The sequence below is a fragment of the Chrysochloris asiatica genome, unplaced genomic scaffold, assembly GCF_000296735.1.
Source record: "Chrysochloris asiatica unplaced genomic scaffold, ChrAsi1.0 scaffold00291, whole genome shotgun sequence".
Taxonomy (NCBI): Eukaryota; Metazoa; Chordata; class Mammalia; order Afrosoricida; family Chrysochloridae; genus Chrysochloris; species Chrysochloris asiatica.
The window spans coordinates 1,302,670-1,322,738 of NW_006408809.1; the positions used below are offsets into that span (position 1 = coordinate 1,302,670).

Sequence of the window (20,069 nt, forward strand, 5' to 3'; positions counted from 1 at the left end):
TGCATTATGCCTCTGAGCCACTTACTGAACTTTTACCATCACAGCTACCTGAGAAAATTCAGTATGCTACACCTGTCTGACCTACACAGATAACCAGTCGTCGTCTTCCTTTTTTTTCTCTACCCCATGTATCCAGTCAACTGCTTATCCTAGTGAGAACTAATGTAGGTCTGGCCAGTACTGACTTTGCATATTTGGAGCAGGGTCCCCTTCAGTGGGACTCAATAGCCTTGGCATCCACCTATGTTTGTCTTTGACTACTTGGAAAATGGGAGCTTCCCTGGGCATACATGCTTGGTGGAAGCCAGCCTTGCCTCTGGTCACCAGGGAAGTATGGGGAACAAGAAAAAACACTGCATCTTTGCCTCTACAAGCCATAGGTCGATTTCTGCATCTCAAATATATTTTCTTGACTTTGAAGATGCTCACAACCACTTAAGATTACTATGGCAGGTCCTGTCAGCTGCCATAGCTCAGTAGTTACCTCCTCTGTTGTCATGTCTTTTCAGCCCTCTCTCCCAGTAAGCCACTCAGTGCATTGCTCTATTCCTTCATCTGAAGCTCAGAGTTCTGGACTATCCTCAGCATTTGTCTCATCCTGTTTTCTGTATCCTAGATGCAGAGGGTCTATGTAGCCTTTCTGCCTGGTTTGCCATCTTGCCACTTTACTTTTTTTTTTTTGAGCTTACCAAGAACATTTATGACTGAAAGCCTGTGCACTCATGCACATTTCCCACATGTTTGCATTTTACTATATTCATGTTTTTGTGCAGATGTCATCTGTTAGAGAAATTACTCTATCCAAAGTAACCTTTTCTAAACCTTTAATGTTGAAATTTACCTCTTTAGGACTTGGCACATAATATTTGCCTCCCACAATGAGAGGCTTTCTTTTATTGCTATAATTCTGACATCTAGAAGAGTTACTTTACCACTCATTTATCAGTTTGCCATACTGTGGTGCCTTATGCTTTTCTGTGATGCTGGAAGCTTGCCACTGGTATTTTAGAAGTACAGTAGGAGGGTCACAATGTAAATAGGCTCCATTGGAGCTTCCAGACCAAGACAGACTAGGAAAGAGAGGCAGGCAGACAACTTCTGAATGGCTAGCCGTTGAAAATATTATGAATAGCAGTGGAACATTGTCTGACATAGTGCCAAAAGATGAGCACTTCAGGTTGGAAGGCACTCAGAAGACAACTGGGGAAGAACTGCTTCCTGAAAGTAGACTTGACCATAATAATGTTCATAGAGTAAAGCTTTCATGATCTTCATGTGTTGATATGTAAAATTCAAAATGAGAAGAATCAGCTGCAAACATCAACGTGAGATGTATGAAATATGAATCTGGGAAAATTGGAAGTCATTACAAATGAAGTAGAATGCATAAAGATTGATATCCAAGGCTTTAATGACTGAAATGTACTGGTATTGGCCATTTTGAATTGGACAGTCACATGGTTTACTATGCCAGGAATGATGAAGAGTATCACATTCACCATTGAAAAGAGCAATTCATGTTTTATCTTGAAGTACAATACTGTCTGTTATAGGACAATATATATGCAAGGAAGACCAAGTAAATACTACAATATTCAAATTTACACACCAACCACCAAAGCCAGTGTTGATGAAACTGAATTCTGCCAGCTTCTTCAGTCAGTTGATCAAACATGTAATCAATATATATTGTTAATTACTTGTGATTGAAATGCAAACGTTTGAAATAAAGAGGAAGGGTCAGTAGTTGGTAACTATGATTTTGGTGATAAAAATGATGTTGGAAATCTCATAGGATATTGGAAGACCAAGGACTTATTCATTGAAAATACCTATTTGTTTTTCAGCAACATAAATAGTGACTATACATGTGACCTCTCCAGATGGAATACATAGGAAGGAAATTGAGTATATCTGTGGGGAAAAAAACAACACAGATGCTTAATATCATCAGCCAAAACAAGTCCAGGGGCAGAATGTGGAACAAACCATCAATTGCTCACATGCACATTCAAGCTGAAGAGTATTAAAACAACTCTACCAGGGTGCAAATATGACCTTGAGTGTTTGTTGTTGTTGTTGTGAAGTGCTGTCAAGTCAGTTCCGACCCATAGCGGCCCTGCATAGGGTTTCTGAGGCGTGACTGGTGAGCTTGAACTGCCAACCTTGCAGTTCAAACTGACTTTACAGTCTAACACATTAACCTACAGTGCCATCTTGAGTATATACCACTTTAATTTAGGGACCATCTCAAAAACATAATCGATGCATTAATCACTAATGACTGAAGAACAGAGGATTTATGGGATGACATCTAGAACATTATACACAAAGAATGCAAAAAGCCATTAAGAAGTCAGGAAAGAAAGAAAACACAAAAATGGATGTCGGAAGAGACTCTTATTAAACTTGCTCTTAAGTGTTAGAGAAGCTAAAGCAAATGTAATAAATGAAAAAATAAAGAGCAGAATAGCAGATTGTAAAGGGCTGCTGAACAAGACAAAGTCGAGTATTATAATAAAATATACAAAGACCTGAAGTTAGAAAACCAAAAGGGAATAACATGTTCAGCTTTTCTCAAGCTGATAGAACTGAAGAAAAATTAAAGGCATAGGTTGCAATATTAAAGGATTCTTTGGGCATAATATTGAATAACTCCAAGCTATTAGCAAAAATAAAGGCTCCAGGAATTGACAGAATACAACAAACTGATGCACACTAGAGGCCATCACTTGTCTGTGCCAAGAAATTTGAAAGACATCTGCCTGACCAATTGATTGGAAGAGATCCATATTTGTGCCCATTCCAAAGAGAGGTGATGCAGTGGATTGCAGAAATCATTGAATATCACCATTACTTTTACATGCAAGTAAAATTTTACTGAAGATAATTCCTAAGTGGTTGCTACAGTATACCAACAGGGAGCTGCCGGATTCATGAGAGCAAGTGAAACAAGGTATATTGCTGAAATAAAGATGGATCTTGACAGAAAACAGAGAATACCAGATAGATGTTTATTTGTGCTTTATTGACTGCAAAAGACTTTGCGGATTGTAACAAACTATGGATAACATTGTGAAGAAAGAGTCTTTCAGAATACTTAATTGTGCTTGTGAGGAACCTTTACATAGACCATCAGGCAGTCATTAGAACAGAACATTAAAGGTGTGCTCCAGGATTGTATTCTTTCACCATATTTATTCAATCTGTGTGCTGAGCAAGTAAACCAAAAAGCTGAATTATATGAAGAAGAGCTTGGAATCAGGATTGGCGGAAGACTCATGGTCACAGGTGATGTGACCTTGCTTGCTGGAAGTAAAGAGGACTTAAAATGCTGATGAAGATCGAGGCCTACAGCCTTCAGTATGGATTTCGCCTCAATGTGAAGAAAATTAAGATCTTTACAACTGGACCAGTAAATAACATCATGCAACATGGAGAAAAGATTGAATTTGTCAAAGGCTTCGTTTTGCTTGGATCCACAATCAACACTCATGGCAGCAGTCAAGAAATCCACTCCAAATACCTCTTTAAAATTGTTAAAAGAGCAAAGATGTCACTTTTGAGGACTAATGTGAGCCTTACCCAAACCATGATATTTTCAGTCACCTAATGCGCCAAACTGCAAAGCCGTTTGAACTGCAAGGTAGGTGGTTCAGTCTCACCAGCTGCTCCTCGGAACCCTATACAAGGTCACTATGGGTAGGAACCGACTTGATGGCACTGAACAACAACAACAACAAATATCCATATAGAAGGTGGACAGTTTATAAAGAAGACTTTAGAAAGAATCATTGCATTTGAATTAATGGTAATGGAGAAGAATAAAAGTACCATGGAGTACCAGAAGAGCAAAAAAAATCTGATTTGGAAGAAGTACAGTCAAAATGCCCTTTAGTAATTAGGATTGCAAGACTTTACCTCCTACTTTAGGCATGTTTTTAAATATCATCCTTGGAAGAATGAACATTCCGTGAAAAAGAGGTAGATCTTCAATGTGATAGACATGGTTGCAACAACAGTGGCCCAAAATGTAATGAGAATTGTGGGGATGACAAAGGACAGGAAGATGTTTCATTCTGTTTTGCATAGGGTTGCTGTGAGTTGCAACCCACTTGATGGCACCTAACAAGCAATATGCACTGGCATGTATGGTTGGTTTAAACTATAAGGCTAGCAGTTCAAACTCACCAGCTACTCCTCGGAAACCCTATACAGGGTCTCTATGAGTTGAAACCAGCGTGACAATACTTACAACCAGCAACAGAAAGATTGACTAACATCTAATAAGCACTAAATATTTGTTGAATAAATGAGTTAATTTAGCTTATGGGTGGGATAGTGCTAAGAAAAGTAGCACACTCTTCCTTTCATTAAGGCTCTGAAATTGTATCTTTTCCTAACATTTTATAAGAACATTTGCATTATAGAAAATTCACTCGTTCTTCCTTGATTTCTACCCTTTAACTACTTAGGCACTAAAATCTTCCTTAAGGAGTTATAATCCTGGGAATAAGACTATAATTTAGTTTTCTTTATATGTGAGATACTTTAGAGATGAAGAGGTTTGAATTGCAGTAATATTGGAACATGAAATACTGTAGAGTTTTCCAGTCTTGGCTTGAATGCAGCTTTCAAAAAAACCTTGAACAGTTAGACAGAGTGATGAATTGGGTTATCCTGGCAATGGAGAGCAAAGTCATTTAAAAAGGGGAGGAGAAACCCTAAGACAACTTTGTAACCGTTATCAGTTGGTAGGTTGATTTCACTTCACAGTTAAAGTTTCTTCTTGGTATTGGCCTGGGAAAGGAAGAACAAGCAAATTTTTTAGTCCTTAGTCTTATGTCTTTAACATTCCACCAATCAGGAAATATTTGAGTCCTTATTACAAAACAGACTTTGTTCTGGGATAGTACGCATGGGATAGTACGCAAGGTTTTCTGCCCCCACCGCTCCTCTTTGGTGTTGCACTGTTTAACTGAACTGCTGTTAGTTCTAACCCACCAGCCACTCCTTGGAAAGCCTATATAGATCACTATGAATTGGAACTGACTAGATGGCACTTAACAACAACATAACAACAACTTCAGAATTATGTAGTTTGAATTTCAATCGTGTTTTATTATTTATAGGTGATGAAAGAACTATGGTTTTTGTTGAAACTAAGAAAAAAGCAGATTTTATTGCAACCTTTCTTTGTCAAGAAAAAATATCAACTACCAGCATTCATGGGTATGTAGATCAATGTGATTTCCTAGTTGGGAAAGGACTGTACTTGGCATTTATTACATATCAGTATATGTGAATAATGTGGTATAATCCTAGAATTAGGATTCAGATTCTTTCAAGATCTAACTGGAAGTTATTTTGCATTCTTATTTTTACTTTAAAAGCACTGACAGGGCTGGGGGTTAGTTTGCTCTAGAGTCTTTGTCATTAGAAAGGTAATGTCTTAAAAAGATCTCACTTTAAAATCTCTGGTCCTTAGATTTAAGTTTATTCCTTGCTGAATCTAGTATTTCTGATGCCTGATGTTTTTTAATTGGTGTGCTTAAAAATGTCTTACTAAAACAACTTTATTGACACTTTACTAGTGCATGTAATATATATTGAACTTTCAAAAAGTGTTGATTTTTTTTTAGAAAACATTCTAATACGTTTTTGTATACTTTTCTCAAGAATAGAAGACATTGAGCGTATTAATAGGTGAGAGTTGATCAAGCCTCTCATACTTGAATTTGTATTCTGTGTTTGTGTTCTACCTGTTTGGTATTACCTCACCTCTTCTACAAATGGCAATAATTGTTCAAAGTATTACTAGGATTAACTAAATTTATGACTTGAAAGGAATTAGTATAATGCTTGGTATGTAAGAAATAGACATTAATGTTAAGTGCCACTGTTTTTACTATTAAAAATAAATTGTATGGTACAGTCTAATAATTCTCTTTATATTCATTACTTTCCTTCCAGGGATCGGGAACAGAGAGAGAGAGAGCAAGCTCTTGGAGATTTTCGCAGTGGAAAGTGTCCAGTGCTTGTTGCTACATCAGTAGCTGCCAGAGGGCTGGATATTGAAAATGTTCAACATGTTATCAATTTTGACCTTCCTTCTGCCATTGATGAATATGTTCATCGAATTGGGCGCACTGGTCGTTGTGGGAATACTGGCAGAGCTGTTTCCTTTTTTGATCCTGAATCAGATAGCCATATAGCACAACCTTTAGTGAAAATACTGTCAGATGTAAGTTTTAAATGTTTTAAATTGAATGGGTAGCATTCTTACCTTATCATTGACAGTAGATATTTATGCATTTATATATTCAGGAAAAGTAAAGTATTCAATCTTTGAAACTATTTATATACATGCTGTATATGAAATTATTATTACTGTTATTTTAAGGCACAACAGGATGTTCCTGCTTGGTTGGAAGAAATTGCCTTTAGTACATTTGTTCCTGGCTTCAGTGGTAGTACAAGAGGAAATGTCTTTGCATCAGTTGATACTCGCAAGGTTAGTTTATGGAGAAACAATTCAAATCTTGACTTCCAATGAGTTTTAATAAATGTTGTGAAGTAAATGCAATATTCAATAATTTATCTAAAGTAATATTTTCATGACTGGAAATTAGCTTCTTTAATTTTTTTTATTTAAAGGTTTTTATTGTAGATTGAGTGAAAATTTACAGGGCAGATCATCAGTTTTACATTCAACAAATCATACACCTTGTTTCATTACAATGATTATAATCCCCTCTATGCACCATCAGTTAACAGTATTTCTCGCTATTCACTTTAGCTTTTTTTAAAACAAAAACAAAAAAAAACCAAAAAAAAACCACTCAGGCATATATCATAATATACACCACCAAAAGGCAAATTATGCAAGTCTGCCTCCTGGCCACCTACTCTTAGTCCCTCTCTTCCCATGAATCTAGAGTCCTCAGCTGTTCCCCCTCTCCATGACCCCATCTGTGCTTCTGTCTTTGGTGTCACTGCTTCTCTGGATAAGGTTCTGCATTCTGCTTGTGGTCTTTTCCCTTGATGATCATAGAGTCCTCTGTTTCTGCACTGTAAGACGAACTACTCCCCTGTTTTTGTTACAGTACTTCTACCTGTACAATTATGACAGTGGTAATTAGACATGATAACAATTAATCATTATCGAATCATATGAATCTTATCCCCACCTCTTTCACCAGACCCATCTAGACAAGAAGAAACTTATTCAGTGGGGACTCTTTCTCCCTGCCATCCTCCCCATACTCTTAAACTAAACTCCCTCTTGAAACCTTGTAAGCCAGTCACTTCATCCTTTATCTCCCCCTCATTTCAGGTAGCCAATGTCTAAGTTGCCCATCCCTATTTACCCTGTGTACAGAGGGGATGGCTTTGATATTTGATATGAAGACTCCTTCCTTCTCTGTTGGTATTTAGAGTTAGTGGCTCCATGAGTATAGGTCAGGTTGATCAAATTGTAGCAATTTAGCCTTGTTTCCTATATCAAAAAATAATTTTTCTTTTTTTTGTAATGTTCATCTAGTGGTGTTCTGATTATCAAGCCATTGAGGCTAGGTCAAATGGATACTGTCTGCAACTTTGAGTGGTCTTGTGCATCTCCCCTCACTTCAGATCTAGCCCTCTGTGGCTATGTCCTTGTCCATGGGCTCAAGTGTCCCCAGGTCTCACCACACTTTGGACCAACCAGCCCTTCCTCTTCTCTCTTATATCTCCAGGTCAACAGGAGTCAATGGACTGTGGTTGAACTCAGCCCATTTCTTCATTGTTGCATTTCCCCCTCTTCCACTCGCCAGTAGACCAAATGTGTTCACCAGCAAGCTTACATGCTTGTTCATGTGTTCCCTTTGAGTTTCAGTCTTAGAGGGAGTTTGTTCTTAAGGAATTTGATTGCTTGCCTTGATGGCTTCTTGGCGAACAGCTTGCTTATTTTTGTAGTAGCCAGTCATGCTGACATTTTTGTTTTGGGTTTTTCCTGATAATCTTTCTTTGAAATTGTATCTTCTGTTGCTCTAAGTGTTCCAGTCTGGTCTGCTTGTCCTTGCTAGTCGGAATGTCCTACGTCATAAGTTTCAGGATTCCACCTAAGGTCCTATACTCTGTAAAGCCTTCCCCCCCCCCAATGTTTTATTGTGAATTATTTGATAGTTTACATGGGAGAACATTAGTTTACATTCATTCTGTCGTATATCGTTTCATTGCCATGATTACAATCCCCTCCATGCATCATCAGCCAACTAAAGGATATACATACCCTGCAAGCCTGCCCCCCCCATTTCCCCTCCCCCCCAGTCTTCAGCACACAGTGGCTATCCCTTTCTGGATCTAAAGTCCCCAGCTGCTCCATCGCTCCACGTCATCATCTCTGCCTCCATCTTAGGCATCACTGCTTCTCTGGGTAGGGTCCCACTCTCCACTCTTCTCTGTTGATGGTCCTAGGGACTTCTGCTCCTAGACTGGAAAGTTAATCACTCCTCTCCTTGCTATAAAACATCTACCTTTACATTTCCGACCCTCACAATCAGTCCTGATAACAATTATTCACTATTGTATCACAAGAGACCCATCTACATTTCATTTCATCAGCTCCGCCTAGACAGATTAGATACTACTCACTGGAGATTCTGCCTTCCTCCAGGCCCCCTGTCTTTAGGTTCCCTCTTGAAAGCTTGTAAGCCAGTCACTTCTTGCTTTTGTAGCCTTCCCCCCATTTTGGGTAGTCAATGTCCAAGTTGCCCATCCCTGTCTACTCTGTGTATGGAGGGGGTGGGGATGATTCTTGCTGTAAGGATTTGTTCCCTCTTTTGAGATATTGCATCCATAGGTGTAGGTCATGTTCATCAAATTGTATCAGATTACTGTTTTTTTCCTCTTCTTTCTTCTTCTGGTTGAGCTCTGATCATCCAGTCACTGAAGCCAGGTAAAGTGGGTATTATCGGCAAGTGTGGGTGTTCTTGTGCATATGCCCTCTCTTCTTATCAGCTGGACGCTTCACTCTCCTCTCTAGTCCTCTGTGGCTATGTCACTGACTCTGGGCCCAAGAATCCCCAGGTCTTGCCACACTGCTGGCCAACCAGGTCTTGACCTGGGTTCACAGAAGTCTAATGAACATTGTAAGGCTTAGCTCACCGCTTCATTGCTGTTTTTCCCTCTCTTCCCCTTATCGGTGATGAGTGTGGTCACCAATCAGAGCGTGTGTTCCCATTGAGTCTTAGTCTTGGAAGGGGGTTTGTACTGAGGGGACCCAGCCACTTGCCTTGATGTTTCCTGAGCAAGCATCTTGTTTGTTCTTGTAGTAACAGTTGGTCTGCCTCTGTTGTTTTGTATTTTTCCTGTAGGTCTTTCTTTCAAAAAGTATCTTCTGTTCTTCTAGCTACTCCAGGCTAGTCTGCTCATCCTTTCAAGTTGAAATTTCCCATCTCTGGAGATCTGGATGTAGTTCAGGCTTCTACCTATAGTCTTATGTATTGCAGAGGCTCCGCAGGAAGCCTCCTTCACTGGGCACGTTGTTGCCCCATTTTAGGTATTCCAATCAGTTATAGTCAGAAGACAGACTTAAAAGCTTTCTATCATGATGTTTCTGGCTATTCCTTTCTCGCCCCCTCCAGTGTCTATTTTATAATATAATGCAAGGAAAACCAAGATTCAAAAGACAGCCAAGCATCTTAATATTATTTCCTTTTCCCCATTCCAACCATGTCTCAATCTCTGTATCCCAGAGCCCTGTTGTTCCAAGGTTGTGCATACATTATTATTTACTCTGTCTCACTTAGCCCATTCAGACCTGCCACTCTCTAAAGGCTTTGCAAGAGGCCTGTTTCACTGGGCAAGTTCTAGAACCATTTTTAGGTATTCCACTCAGTTATAGGCTGAAGATGGGCTTATAAGTTTCCTTTAATCATGTTTCCCAACATTCCTTTCTATCTCACTCAAGTGTCTATTTTACATTAGTAGGCAGGGGAATCCAATATTCATAAGACAGTCAAGCATTTTAGTATGATGTCCCCTCTTCAAACTATGCCTAGATCCCTGTCTATCACAGAGTCCTGTTGTTCCAAGGTTGATCATGAATCACTATTTACCTCTGTCCTACTTAGGACATACAAACCTATCTCAGTGTTCCCCTAGCTATCTTGTTCTTCCGCCTCCTCCCCCTACTTATATTGCCCTCTCCAACACCGTAACTAAATCCTCCACCCAAACCCATTGTATGGTTACCTTATATTCCTTTAACTCTTCCCTCAATTTAAGACAGTCTATTTTATCCTGTAATCTACCTGACCCTCCCACCATCTGGATCTCTGTTCTTCTGTGTTTACCTTCTTTCACATTGTAATTGTTTTAATCATAACCTCCTAGATCCTCTCTTCTTATAATTTAGTCTGTTCTTGACTATTCCATTTGTCAACTAGTGATGCTGCCGTGTACATCATTCTCTGGTTGTTGCCCTTGTTGGTTCTCAGTCCACAGAACTTCCTTTAGGATGTTTTTCATAGCAGGGTTGGCTTTGGCAAAATCCCTTAGCTTCTGTTTATCCTGGAATATGTTGATTATACCATCGTATTTGATTGACAGCTTTGCTGGGTAGAGTATTCTTGGTTGGCTGTTTTTTTCTTTCAGGGTTTATATATGTCTCCCCATTGCCTTCTTGCCTGTATGGTTTCTGTTGAGAGATCCGAGCTTAATCTGATTTGCTTGCCTTTGTATGTTACACTTCTCTTTTCCCTAGCTGCTTTCAGGATTCTGTCCTTATCTTTGATTTTGGAGAGCTTGATTATTATGTCTTGGTGATTGTCTTTTAGAGTCTGTCCTTCCTGGGGTTCATAGAGCTTCTTGAATGCTTATATTTTTTGCTTTTCAGGATGTTAGGGAAATTTTTTTCCAGAAGCTCTTCAACTATCTCCTCTGTGGACTTCTGTGATTTTTCCTATTCCGGAATGCTGATAATTTATATTATTCTTCCTCAGGTTGTCCAACATGAATCTTAGGCCTTCTTCAGATTTTTTTTATCCTTTGTTGTGCTTGCCCTCCTATCTTAGTAGTGTTAAGAGATTTATATTCTAGCTCACTAGTTCTGGCTTCTGTCTCTTCAGTTCTGCTCCTTTGCCCTTTTAGTGTATTGTCCATTTCTGATATTATTGTTTTGACCTCTTTCTGTAGGTTTTGAATTTTTTCCAATGTTGCATCTATCTTATTTAATTGTTCCTATAACACTTTCCTGACTTCTTCCTTATTTTTCTCAACTCCATTGTAAAGTGTTTTGATACATTTTATAATCATTTTTCTGAATTCCTTCTCATAGATATTTCCAAGGCCTGCCCATCTTCTAGTGTGGAGTATAGGTCTACTTCCAGCTCATTTGCCTTAGTCACTTTATCTCGTTTTGGACATGTGCTAAAATGGTCTTCTATTTCTGTTTTTTTGGGGCATATTCAGGAGTTTTCTGTGGCTTTAATACTTAGATGTGTATTTTGGTATTTTTTTTATGCTTTCTCATTGCCTCTAGGTAGATGTGATCAGGAGAGATGGGTTTCTCTTTTCACTCTTCTTTCTTAGAAATTTTAAGATGCCACTGTTGGTCGTTGTGACATAACTCAGGATTTAATTTTCAGCCTATTTCCTTTTTAGTCTGCCTGTCCCATTCTACAGTCCCTGTTCAAGTTTTTTCCTCGTAATGTGGCTGGCTGTAGCCATTTTGCACTGCTATTTGGTTTTAAGTGTAAACTGTCACTTTAAATTTCGAGGAGATATGTGTGAATTCATAGTAGAACACTCCGGGGTAGGGGTGGGGTGTCCACTCAGTTAACCCCTCTAGTCACCAGAATGGAGGTGCTCAGACAACGAGAGACCAATGAACAAATACAAAAATAAAGAATGTCCACACCTTTATCTCCGTGGTTCTGTCAGGCGTCCGTGGCTACTCTGACCCTTCCCCTGCTTGGCTCACTCAAGATGGTGGCTCCAGGAGTAGCTGAGCATCTTGAATTAGAAAGTACTGGATTTCTTGTTTCTGCTACAAATTGCTGTAGCTGTAAGCTTTCCAACCTTCTAAATGTTCCTTTATATATGGTTCAGAGTTCTGGCATCATCCCTGAGCCTACTTGGTCCGGTATTCTGTATTGCTGCTGATGGAGCTCCTCACTGCACTTCTATCCGAGCCACCATCTTGTTTATTGTCTCCATTTCTTTAATCTTTAAGTGTTACATATGCATATATATATATTTTGGGTTTAAAGGTGGAGGAATTAACATTGGGTTATGTTTATGTATAAACCTCCTTTCCCAAATTTGTTGGCACTTAAAATTCTAATTTGGGATCTTCAGAGTTTTATGTAGAAATCCTTATTTTTTTGGAGTTTTTATTACATTGTTAACTAAAGTACTGAGCCAGTGAGCTATCAGTCTTTTCTGATTTGTCAATTTTTATAGACAGTACCATTTTAAATATAGAAACAAGTAGTATAACTATCATTTAAAAATTATGCTTATTTGTTGATGTATAGTGCTGTAAATTTTTCCATATGCCAAAACTGATGGCTTCAAAAATGTTTCCTTGAAATATTTTGTACAGTTTTGACTTTCTAGGTTCATGCTGGCTTTTTAGTGTGATATGTAATTAGTGAGAATGAAGTTCTCTTTGAGAAAGATATGTCTAAAGCCTAGATCTGGGCATTGTAACTTTAAGGCTATTTTATTTATTTGCTTGTTTTAATTTTAAATAATTAACATTATAAATATACCATTATGATTATGTTGTTGTTGTTAAGTGCCTTCAAGTAGGTTGTGACTCATAGGGACCCTGAATAGGGTTTCTGAGGAGCCGAGTGTCTGGTGAATTTGAACATTGACTTTGCAGTTCAATCCGACCTTGCAGTCCAGTGCTTATCCCACAGCACCATACCAGCACTCCATTTTTAATATAGTATAGCATTATTATAAAATATGTATTATTACTACTATGCTTTATTGTGTTTGTGCTGAAAGTTAATTTAGCAAATTAGTTTCCCATTTAACAGTTTTTGTGGAGTCCTGGTGTGGCACTGCAGGCTAATGCATCAGACTGCAAAATTGTTTGAAATGCACAGTCGGTTGTTTCAAGCTCACCAGCTGCTCCTTGGAAACCCTATACAGGGTCGCTATGGGTCAGAATCGACTCGACACTTAAACAACAACAGCAACAATAAATAATGTTTAATGAAATTTGTTACATTTTCCACAATGTGTCAACATTCTTATTATTTCAGTTCTGATAGTTTTAACTCATCTAGCTTCCCTAAAACCTTCACTACCCCACCTTTTAATCTTTGCTTTAGGGTTTATATGGTGATGGTGGTGGTGGTGGTGTGCCATGGAGTTGGTTCTGACGCATGGCGACCCTGCATAGGGTTTCTGAGGCTGTAAATCTTGACAGGAGCAGAAAGCCTCATCTTTCTCTCTTGGAACTCCTGGTAGTTTCAAACTGCTGACCTTGAAATTAACAGCCTAACTGATAACCAGTATACTACCAAAAACGATTTTTTGAAAGGAGCATAATACTCATAATTGTTTATTTTATGAGTATCTGCTATTTAGCTGAAATGTGACTTTTTAAGTGTAGTTTCAGTATAAAACTTAAAGGGTATCTCAGGGCAATAGTTTAAGGCTGTTTTTAAATGTTTCTTTCTTTTTGTTTTTAAAGAATTTCCAGGGCAAGAGCACTTTGAACACAACAGGATTTTCTTCTTCACAAACTCCTAATCCAGTAGATGATGAGTCATGGGATTAAATCTAAAACAGCATTCAAGTTTGTGGTACAGTTTTGGTGCAGACAAGAAAATAGTTTTGATTTTTGTTTTTAACAGAAATATGAAACCTGACACTCTTATATTTCTTGTCCTTCTGTTCTACTCTTTCCCTTAAAAAGAAATCTTTATTCTGACTAGTTAATGTGAAATGCTGAAAGTTACCTCGTATCTATGGTGTTGACTGGAAAGATTAAAGCATTCTACATGGCTTGCATATTTCTAGTTTATTCTTCAGGGATTTTGGACTTGTTACATATCTGAATACTAAGTCTTCATACAGTGTGTATTGATCCTATAAAACAAGCATTATACTCTTGCTTACAAATTATTGGGTCCCATTTTACTTAATAGGAGCCTTAAAGCATTGTGTCACCATAATGTGACACCATGATTTCTATAAAGCAAACAGTGAGAGACTTGATTTTAGATCATTAACTATGTATGAAAATAGTTACATGTTTGCAATGTGGGCTCTGTACTTAGAAACAAATGTTTGTTTTTATAATATATACAGACTTAAACTTTGAAAATAAACACTGAGGCACATTTCCCCCTAACTTTTCTAATAGCACTTTTTATTTTCCTTGTTGCTTATCATAGTTCTCAACATATATATATATATAATTGTATCTTGTGGCACCAATACAGTGATCAAAAATTTTCTCATGTATAATATGTGAAATGTTGAAAGTTACAACAATGGTGAAAGTGACATTGGTTAACGTTTTCACAATGTGTCAGTCTTTTCATTACTTCAGTTCTTGTAGTTCTGTTAAATTGAAATGTAATATTGAAAATCATTCTTAGAACTCACTCATTTTTCAACAAACAAAGCTCTTCACTCTTGCCATAATTTATTTTTTGATTCATAAAAAATTATTGACAAAAGAACACTTCTGTTTATTTGCCATTATAAATCTTGATCTTACTATGTAAGAGGTGATAAATTATTAAATCAACCAAAGCATTAAGATATAAAATAAGTGAAATATAAATATTGGGGGGACAAAATTGATAAATATTTGAGTGTATGTTATTGCCCACTTAAATTATCTGAAGCAGTATGTCCAAATATATATTGTTATATAAATAACAAAATACATATTGTTATAGGGATTTAATTGATAAATGAAGTATAACATACCAAAAGAAGAGCATTCAGCAGATGTTTGGATAATTGGTTAGAAGCTTTCCCAGTATTGTGAGTCATAAAACATTAAAAATACCAAAAATATAGTTAAATATTCAGCCTTTGAATTGGGAAAGACGGTTGTTTTTAAGCTCAGAAAGAACAATTACAGTGAAGACTGTCAACAAATTTTATCACAAAAAGATTAGTTGTCTGTACAAAAAGAATGAATATCACATATGATAAAATATTGCTATGACCACAGTGTATTACCTACCTACTTGTAGTTCTTGATATGCATATGTGTAGGACTACTAATAGACAATGGTCAAATAACATAAACAGTTCATAAGGAAAGTTTCACTAATAAAAAAATGGGAGATATTAAACTTGTACTCTGAAATCTTACTTCTGGGAAAGCATAAATGAGGGAAAGTGCTTACATTCTTATTTGTGATACTTGTGTATCTTAATTTTCTCTTGTAGTTAGTTTTGTTGGCAAAGAGCATTTGTAGACCACTCCTGTATCAGTTTGTTCCATTTCCTCAAACAGCTACTTGGTCACAGTTGTCCTGATTGCTGTACTAAATGTTTTGGCCTTTTTAAATTGGTCAGATAGTATTAATGAATAAAATGTTAAAAAAAAGCAAAGATCATGCATAATTCTGTCTCCATTATGAACCCCAATTAGAATGTCTTTATGTTGAATTACTTTCCTTATATGTAGATATAGATTTGAATGGTTTATATAGAAATGATCAAAGTAACAAATATACGTATGATTGTTATTGTTACATGCCATCAAGTTGGCCCTGATTCATAGCGAACCTATGCACAACAGAAGGAAGCAGTGCCTGGTCCCGTGCTACCCTCAACAATTGTTACGCTTAAATCCATTACTACTGTCTCTGTGTCAATCCATCTTGTTGAGCGGGGTCTTGCTCTATTTTGCTGACCCACTACTTTTAACAACCATGATGTCCTTCTCCAGAGACTGGTCCTTCATGATGTTGTTGTTATGTGCTGTGGAGTCAGTTCCGACTCATAGCGACCCTGTACAGGGTTTCCAAGGCTGTAAATCTTTATGGGAGCAGAAAGCCTCATCTTTCTCCCACAGAACAGCTGGTAGTTTCAAACTGCTGACCCTGAGGTTCACACCCTGATTCATAACCACTACGCTACCAGGTCCCTCCTGATAACATGTCCAAAATACTAGAGACTTGCAAAACTAGCTTCTAAGGGGCATTCTTAATGCATTTCTTCCAAAAAATGTTTGTTCTTTTTGGTAGTTCATGGTACTTCTAATATTGTTCTCCAACACTATAATTCAAATGCACTGCTTATTCTCGTTTTCCGTATTCATTGCCCAGTACACATTTGAAATGTATATGAGACAATTAAAATACTTTAGTGGTTACTTAGTAAATTTGAATAAAAGTGGTATTAACTAGTCTTCCTTATAGGTATATTATCCTATCGAGGGCAACATTGTACTTCAAGATAGATCTTGAAATGTTCTTTTTGACAGTGAATTGTGATACCATTCCTCTTCAATTTGACATTCCCAGAATAATAAACCATATGATTGTTAGGTTCAGAATGGCCAATACCAGTATATTCAGCTCACTCTAGTGCCTTGGATATTGATCTTACAAATTCCATTTCATTTTTGACAACTTTCAATTTACCTAGATTCATACTTCGTACATTCCATGTTCTAATTATTAGTGAATGTTTACAGCGGTTTCTCCTCATTTTGAGTTGTTCCCTATCAGCAAATGAAAGTCCTGAACTCTTTGCTCCATTCACATCATTATGGTCAACTCTTCATTGAGCAGACAGCTCTTCCCCAGTCTTATTTTGAATAGCTTCTAACCTGAGGGGCTCATCTTTTCTGAAATATTCTGCTACTCTTCATAATATTCTCATTTTCTCACACTTACCTGACAATTTTCTGCTATTCATAAGATTTTCAGTGACTAACCATTCATAAAGTAAAGAGGACTTAATATACTTACTGATGAAGATCAAAGAGCATAACCTTCAGTATGGATTACATCTCAATGTAAAGAAAACAAAAATCCTCACTACTGTACCAATAAACAATATTGTTACCAACAGAAAAGATTGAAGTTGTCAAGGACTTCATTCTTCTTGGATCAACTATCAGCACTCATGGAAGCAGCAGTCAAGAAATCAAAATTGCATTAGGCAAATCTGTTGCACAAGGCCTTTTTAAAGTATTGAAAAGCAAAGACGTCAGCTTGAGGACTAAGATACGCCTGACCCAAGCCATGGTATTTTCAGTCACCTCATATGCATGTGAAAGCTGGACAGTGAATAAGGAAGAACGTAGAAGAATTGATGCTTTTGAGTTATGGTGTTAGAGGAGAATATTGAAAGGGCCATGGGCTGCCAAAAGAACAACAGATCCATGTTAGAAGAAGTGCAACCAGAGTACTCCTTGGAGGCCAGGATGGCCAAACTTCATCTCTCATACTTCGGACATATTGTCAGGAGGGACAAGTTGCTGGAGAAGGATATCATGTTTGGTAAGGTAGAGGGTCAGAGAAAAAGAGGAAGACCCCCAATGAGATGGATTGGCAAAATGGCAGCATCAATGGGCTCATGTGTGGCAACAGTTGTGAAGTTGGCCCTGGACCTGGCAGTGTTTCATTCTGTTGTGCACAGGTTTGCTGTTAGTCGGTACTGACTCGATGGCACCTAACAACAGCAGCAACAACAAACCATTCGGAAGTTATTTGCCTCTCCTAACTAGTCTCTTATTCTGGAAGCTCCAGCGAAACCTGTCTACTTTGGGAGGTGATCTTGCTGGTCTGGTATTTATCATATTGGTGGCATAGCTTTCAGTATCACAGCAACACACAAGTTACTACAGTATGACACACTGACACACAAATGGTGGATACATATGATTAGGAAGTAAAGTTGTATGTTGTTGTAGTTAGATTACTGGTGGTAATAAGTACTGTTGAGTTGTTTCTGATTAACAGCAACTTTGTATAGGGCTTCCAAGGAGCAGCTAGTGGGTTTGAATTGCCGACCTTGTGGTTTGCAGTCCCAGTACTGATTCTATACCAGGAGCCTGTTACAGCTCCATACCAGGAGTCCTGTTAGGTTCTGTGCTGTTGTTGTTCACTGCCATTGTGTTGATTCTGATTCCTCACGACCCTGTATAGAGTATTCAAGGAGCAGCTGGTAAGTTTAAACTGCCTACCTTACCAATCAAACTGAACTTGTGATCTAGTGCTTTATCTCACAGTGCCACACCAGGACTCCTAGGTTATTTTGTTAAGTACTTTCATGTTGGTTCGGACTCATAGTGACCCTGCATAGGATTTCCAAGGAGAAGCTTAAACCTTGCGGTTTAAACCGACCTTGTGATCTAGTGCTTACATCACCACACCAGGACTCCATATTTGGTATTAAGTGCCGTCGAGTCAATTCTGACCCATAGTGACCCTGTACAGGGTTTCCAAGGAGTAGCTGGTGAGCTTGAACCACCGACCTTGTAGTTCAAACGGCTTTGGAGTCACCCCAGGACTCCAGGACTCCATATTGTTGTTAAGTGCTGTCGAGTCTATTCCAACCCATAGTGACACTGTATAGGGTTTCCAAGGAGCAGCTGGTGAGCTTGAACCACCAACCTTATAGTTCAAATGACTTTGCAGTCTGATGCATTAGCCCACAGTGCCACACCAAGACTCCATATGCTGCTGCTGTTATGTGCCATGGAGTTGGTTCCGAATCGTAGTGACCCTGTACAGGGTTTCTGAGGCTATAAATCTTTACGGGAGCAGAAAGTCTCATCTTACTTCCACAGAACAACTGTTAATTTCGAACTGCTGACCTTGCGGTTTGCAGCCCAATTCGTAACCACTACACTACCAGGACTCCATATAGGAGGGTATATAATAGAAGGAAGGAGGCCCACACCTTGCTTTACAACTTGACATCCCACATCCAAGAATCAACTTTCTGTAACTATTTCTGGTGTTTACTACCATGTGTATATATTTTGACTGATCAGGTTTAGACATCTAAGCTGCTATGTTGTTTGTTGTAGATGTTAAGTGCCTTCAAGTCAGTTCTGACCCATACTGTACAGGGTTTCTGAGGAGCAGCTGGTGAGGTTGAACCACTGGCCTTACATTTTAAACCCACAGCGCCACACAACACACTTCGTGTCACTTGATTAGCAAATTTTAATCATATAGTTAGAAGTATACTTTGTGAAATGATGATAAAAATACCCATTTGCTTCTTTTTCTGCATCTCAGCACCTATAAAAACTGTATTTTCATTTCCAAAGTTGTTGACATTTGCATTCTCTTCTGTAACCCAGGCAGTCTTATTTGTTGTATCTGCAGGTGGATTGTAAAACTGTTTGCTATAGAGACCAATTACATGATCTGTTTACTTTAATATTTTTTCTAATTTTAGGAGAATTACAAGTGTCATGATCAGATGATGTTGTTGTTGTTGTTAGGTGCCATCTAGTCAGTACCAACCCGTACCTTATGCACAGCAGAACGAAACACTGCCCGATCCTGGGCCAACCTCACTACTGTTGTCACGCTTGAGTCCATCGATGCTGCCACTTGGCCAATCCATGTCACTGAGGTCTTCCTCTTTTTCTCTGGCCCTCCATCTTACCAAACATGATATCCTTCTCCAGGGACTGGTCCCTCCTGACAATATATCTGAAGTATGAGAGATGCAGTTTGGCCATCTAGGCCTCCAAGGAACACTCTGGCTGTACTTCTTCCAAAATGGATATGTTGGTTCTTTCGGCAGCCATGGCACCTTCAATACTCTCCTCCAACACTGTAACTCAAAAGCATCAATTCTTCTATGGTCTTCCTGATTCACTGTCCAGTTTTCACATGCATATAAAGTTATTGACAATACCATGGCTTGGGTCAGGCGCACCTTAGTCCTCAAGCTGACATCTTTGCTCTTCAAGACTTTAAAAAGGTCTTGTGCAGGGCTCTGGGATACAGAGAGTGAGACATGGTTGGAATGGAGGAAAGGGTGAATAATGTTAAGATGCTTGGCTGTCTTTTGAATCTTGGTTTTCCTTGTATTATATTATAAAATAGACACTGAAGGGGGAG

The 20,069-nt window shown here is 38.3% G+C and overlaps 1 protein-coding gene across 3 annotated transcripts in view; it reads left to right on the forward strand.

Moving 5' to 3' along the window:
• DDX4 (DEAD (Asp-Glu-Ala-Asp) box polypeptide 4) overlaps window positions 1-14,009 on the forward strand; it is a 154,438-nt gene extending 140,429 nt beyond the window's left edge. For all 3 annotated transcript variants that reach the window (XM_006874647.1, XM_006874649.1, XM_006874648.1), the window contains 4 exons: window positions 5,133-5,232; window positions 5,974-6,244; window positions 6,404-6,514; window positions 13,706-14,009. In XM_006874647.1, the coding sequence (XP_006874709.1) occupies window positions 5,133-5,232; window positions 5,974-6,244; window positions 6,404-6,514; window positions 13,706-13,783 (560 nt within the window). In that variant the 3' untranslated portion in view covers window positions 13,784-14,009. The remainder of the gene's footprint in view (window positions 1-5,132; window positions 5,233-5,973; window positions 6,245-6,403; window positions 6,515-13,705) is intronic.
• The last annotated feature ends 6,060 nt before the right edge of the window (window positions 14,010-20,069 follow it).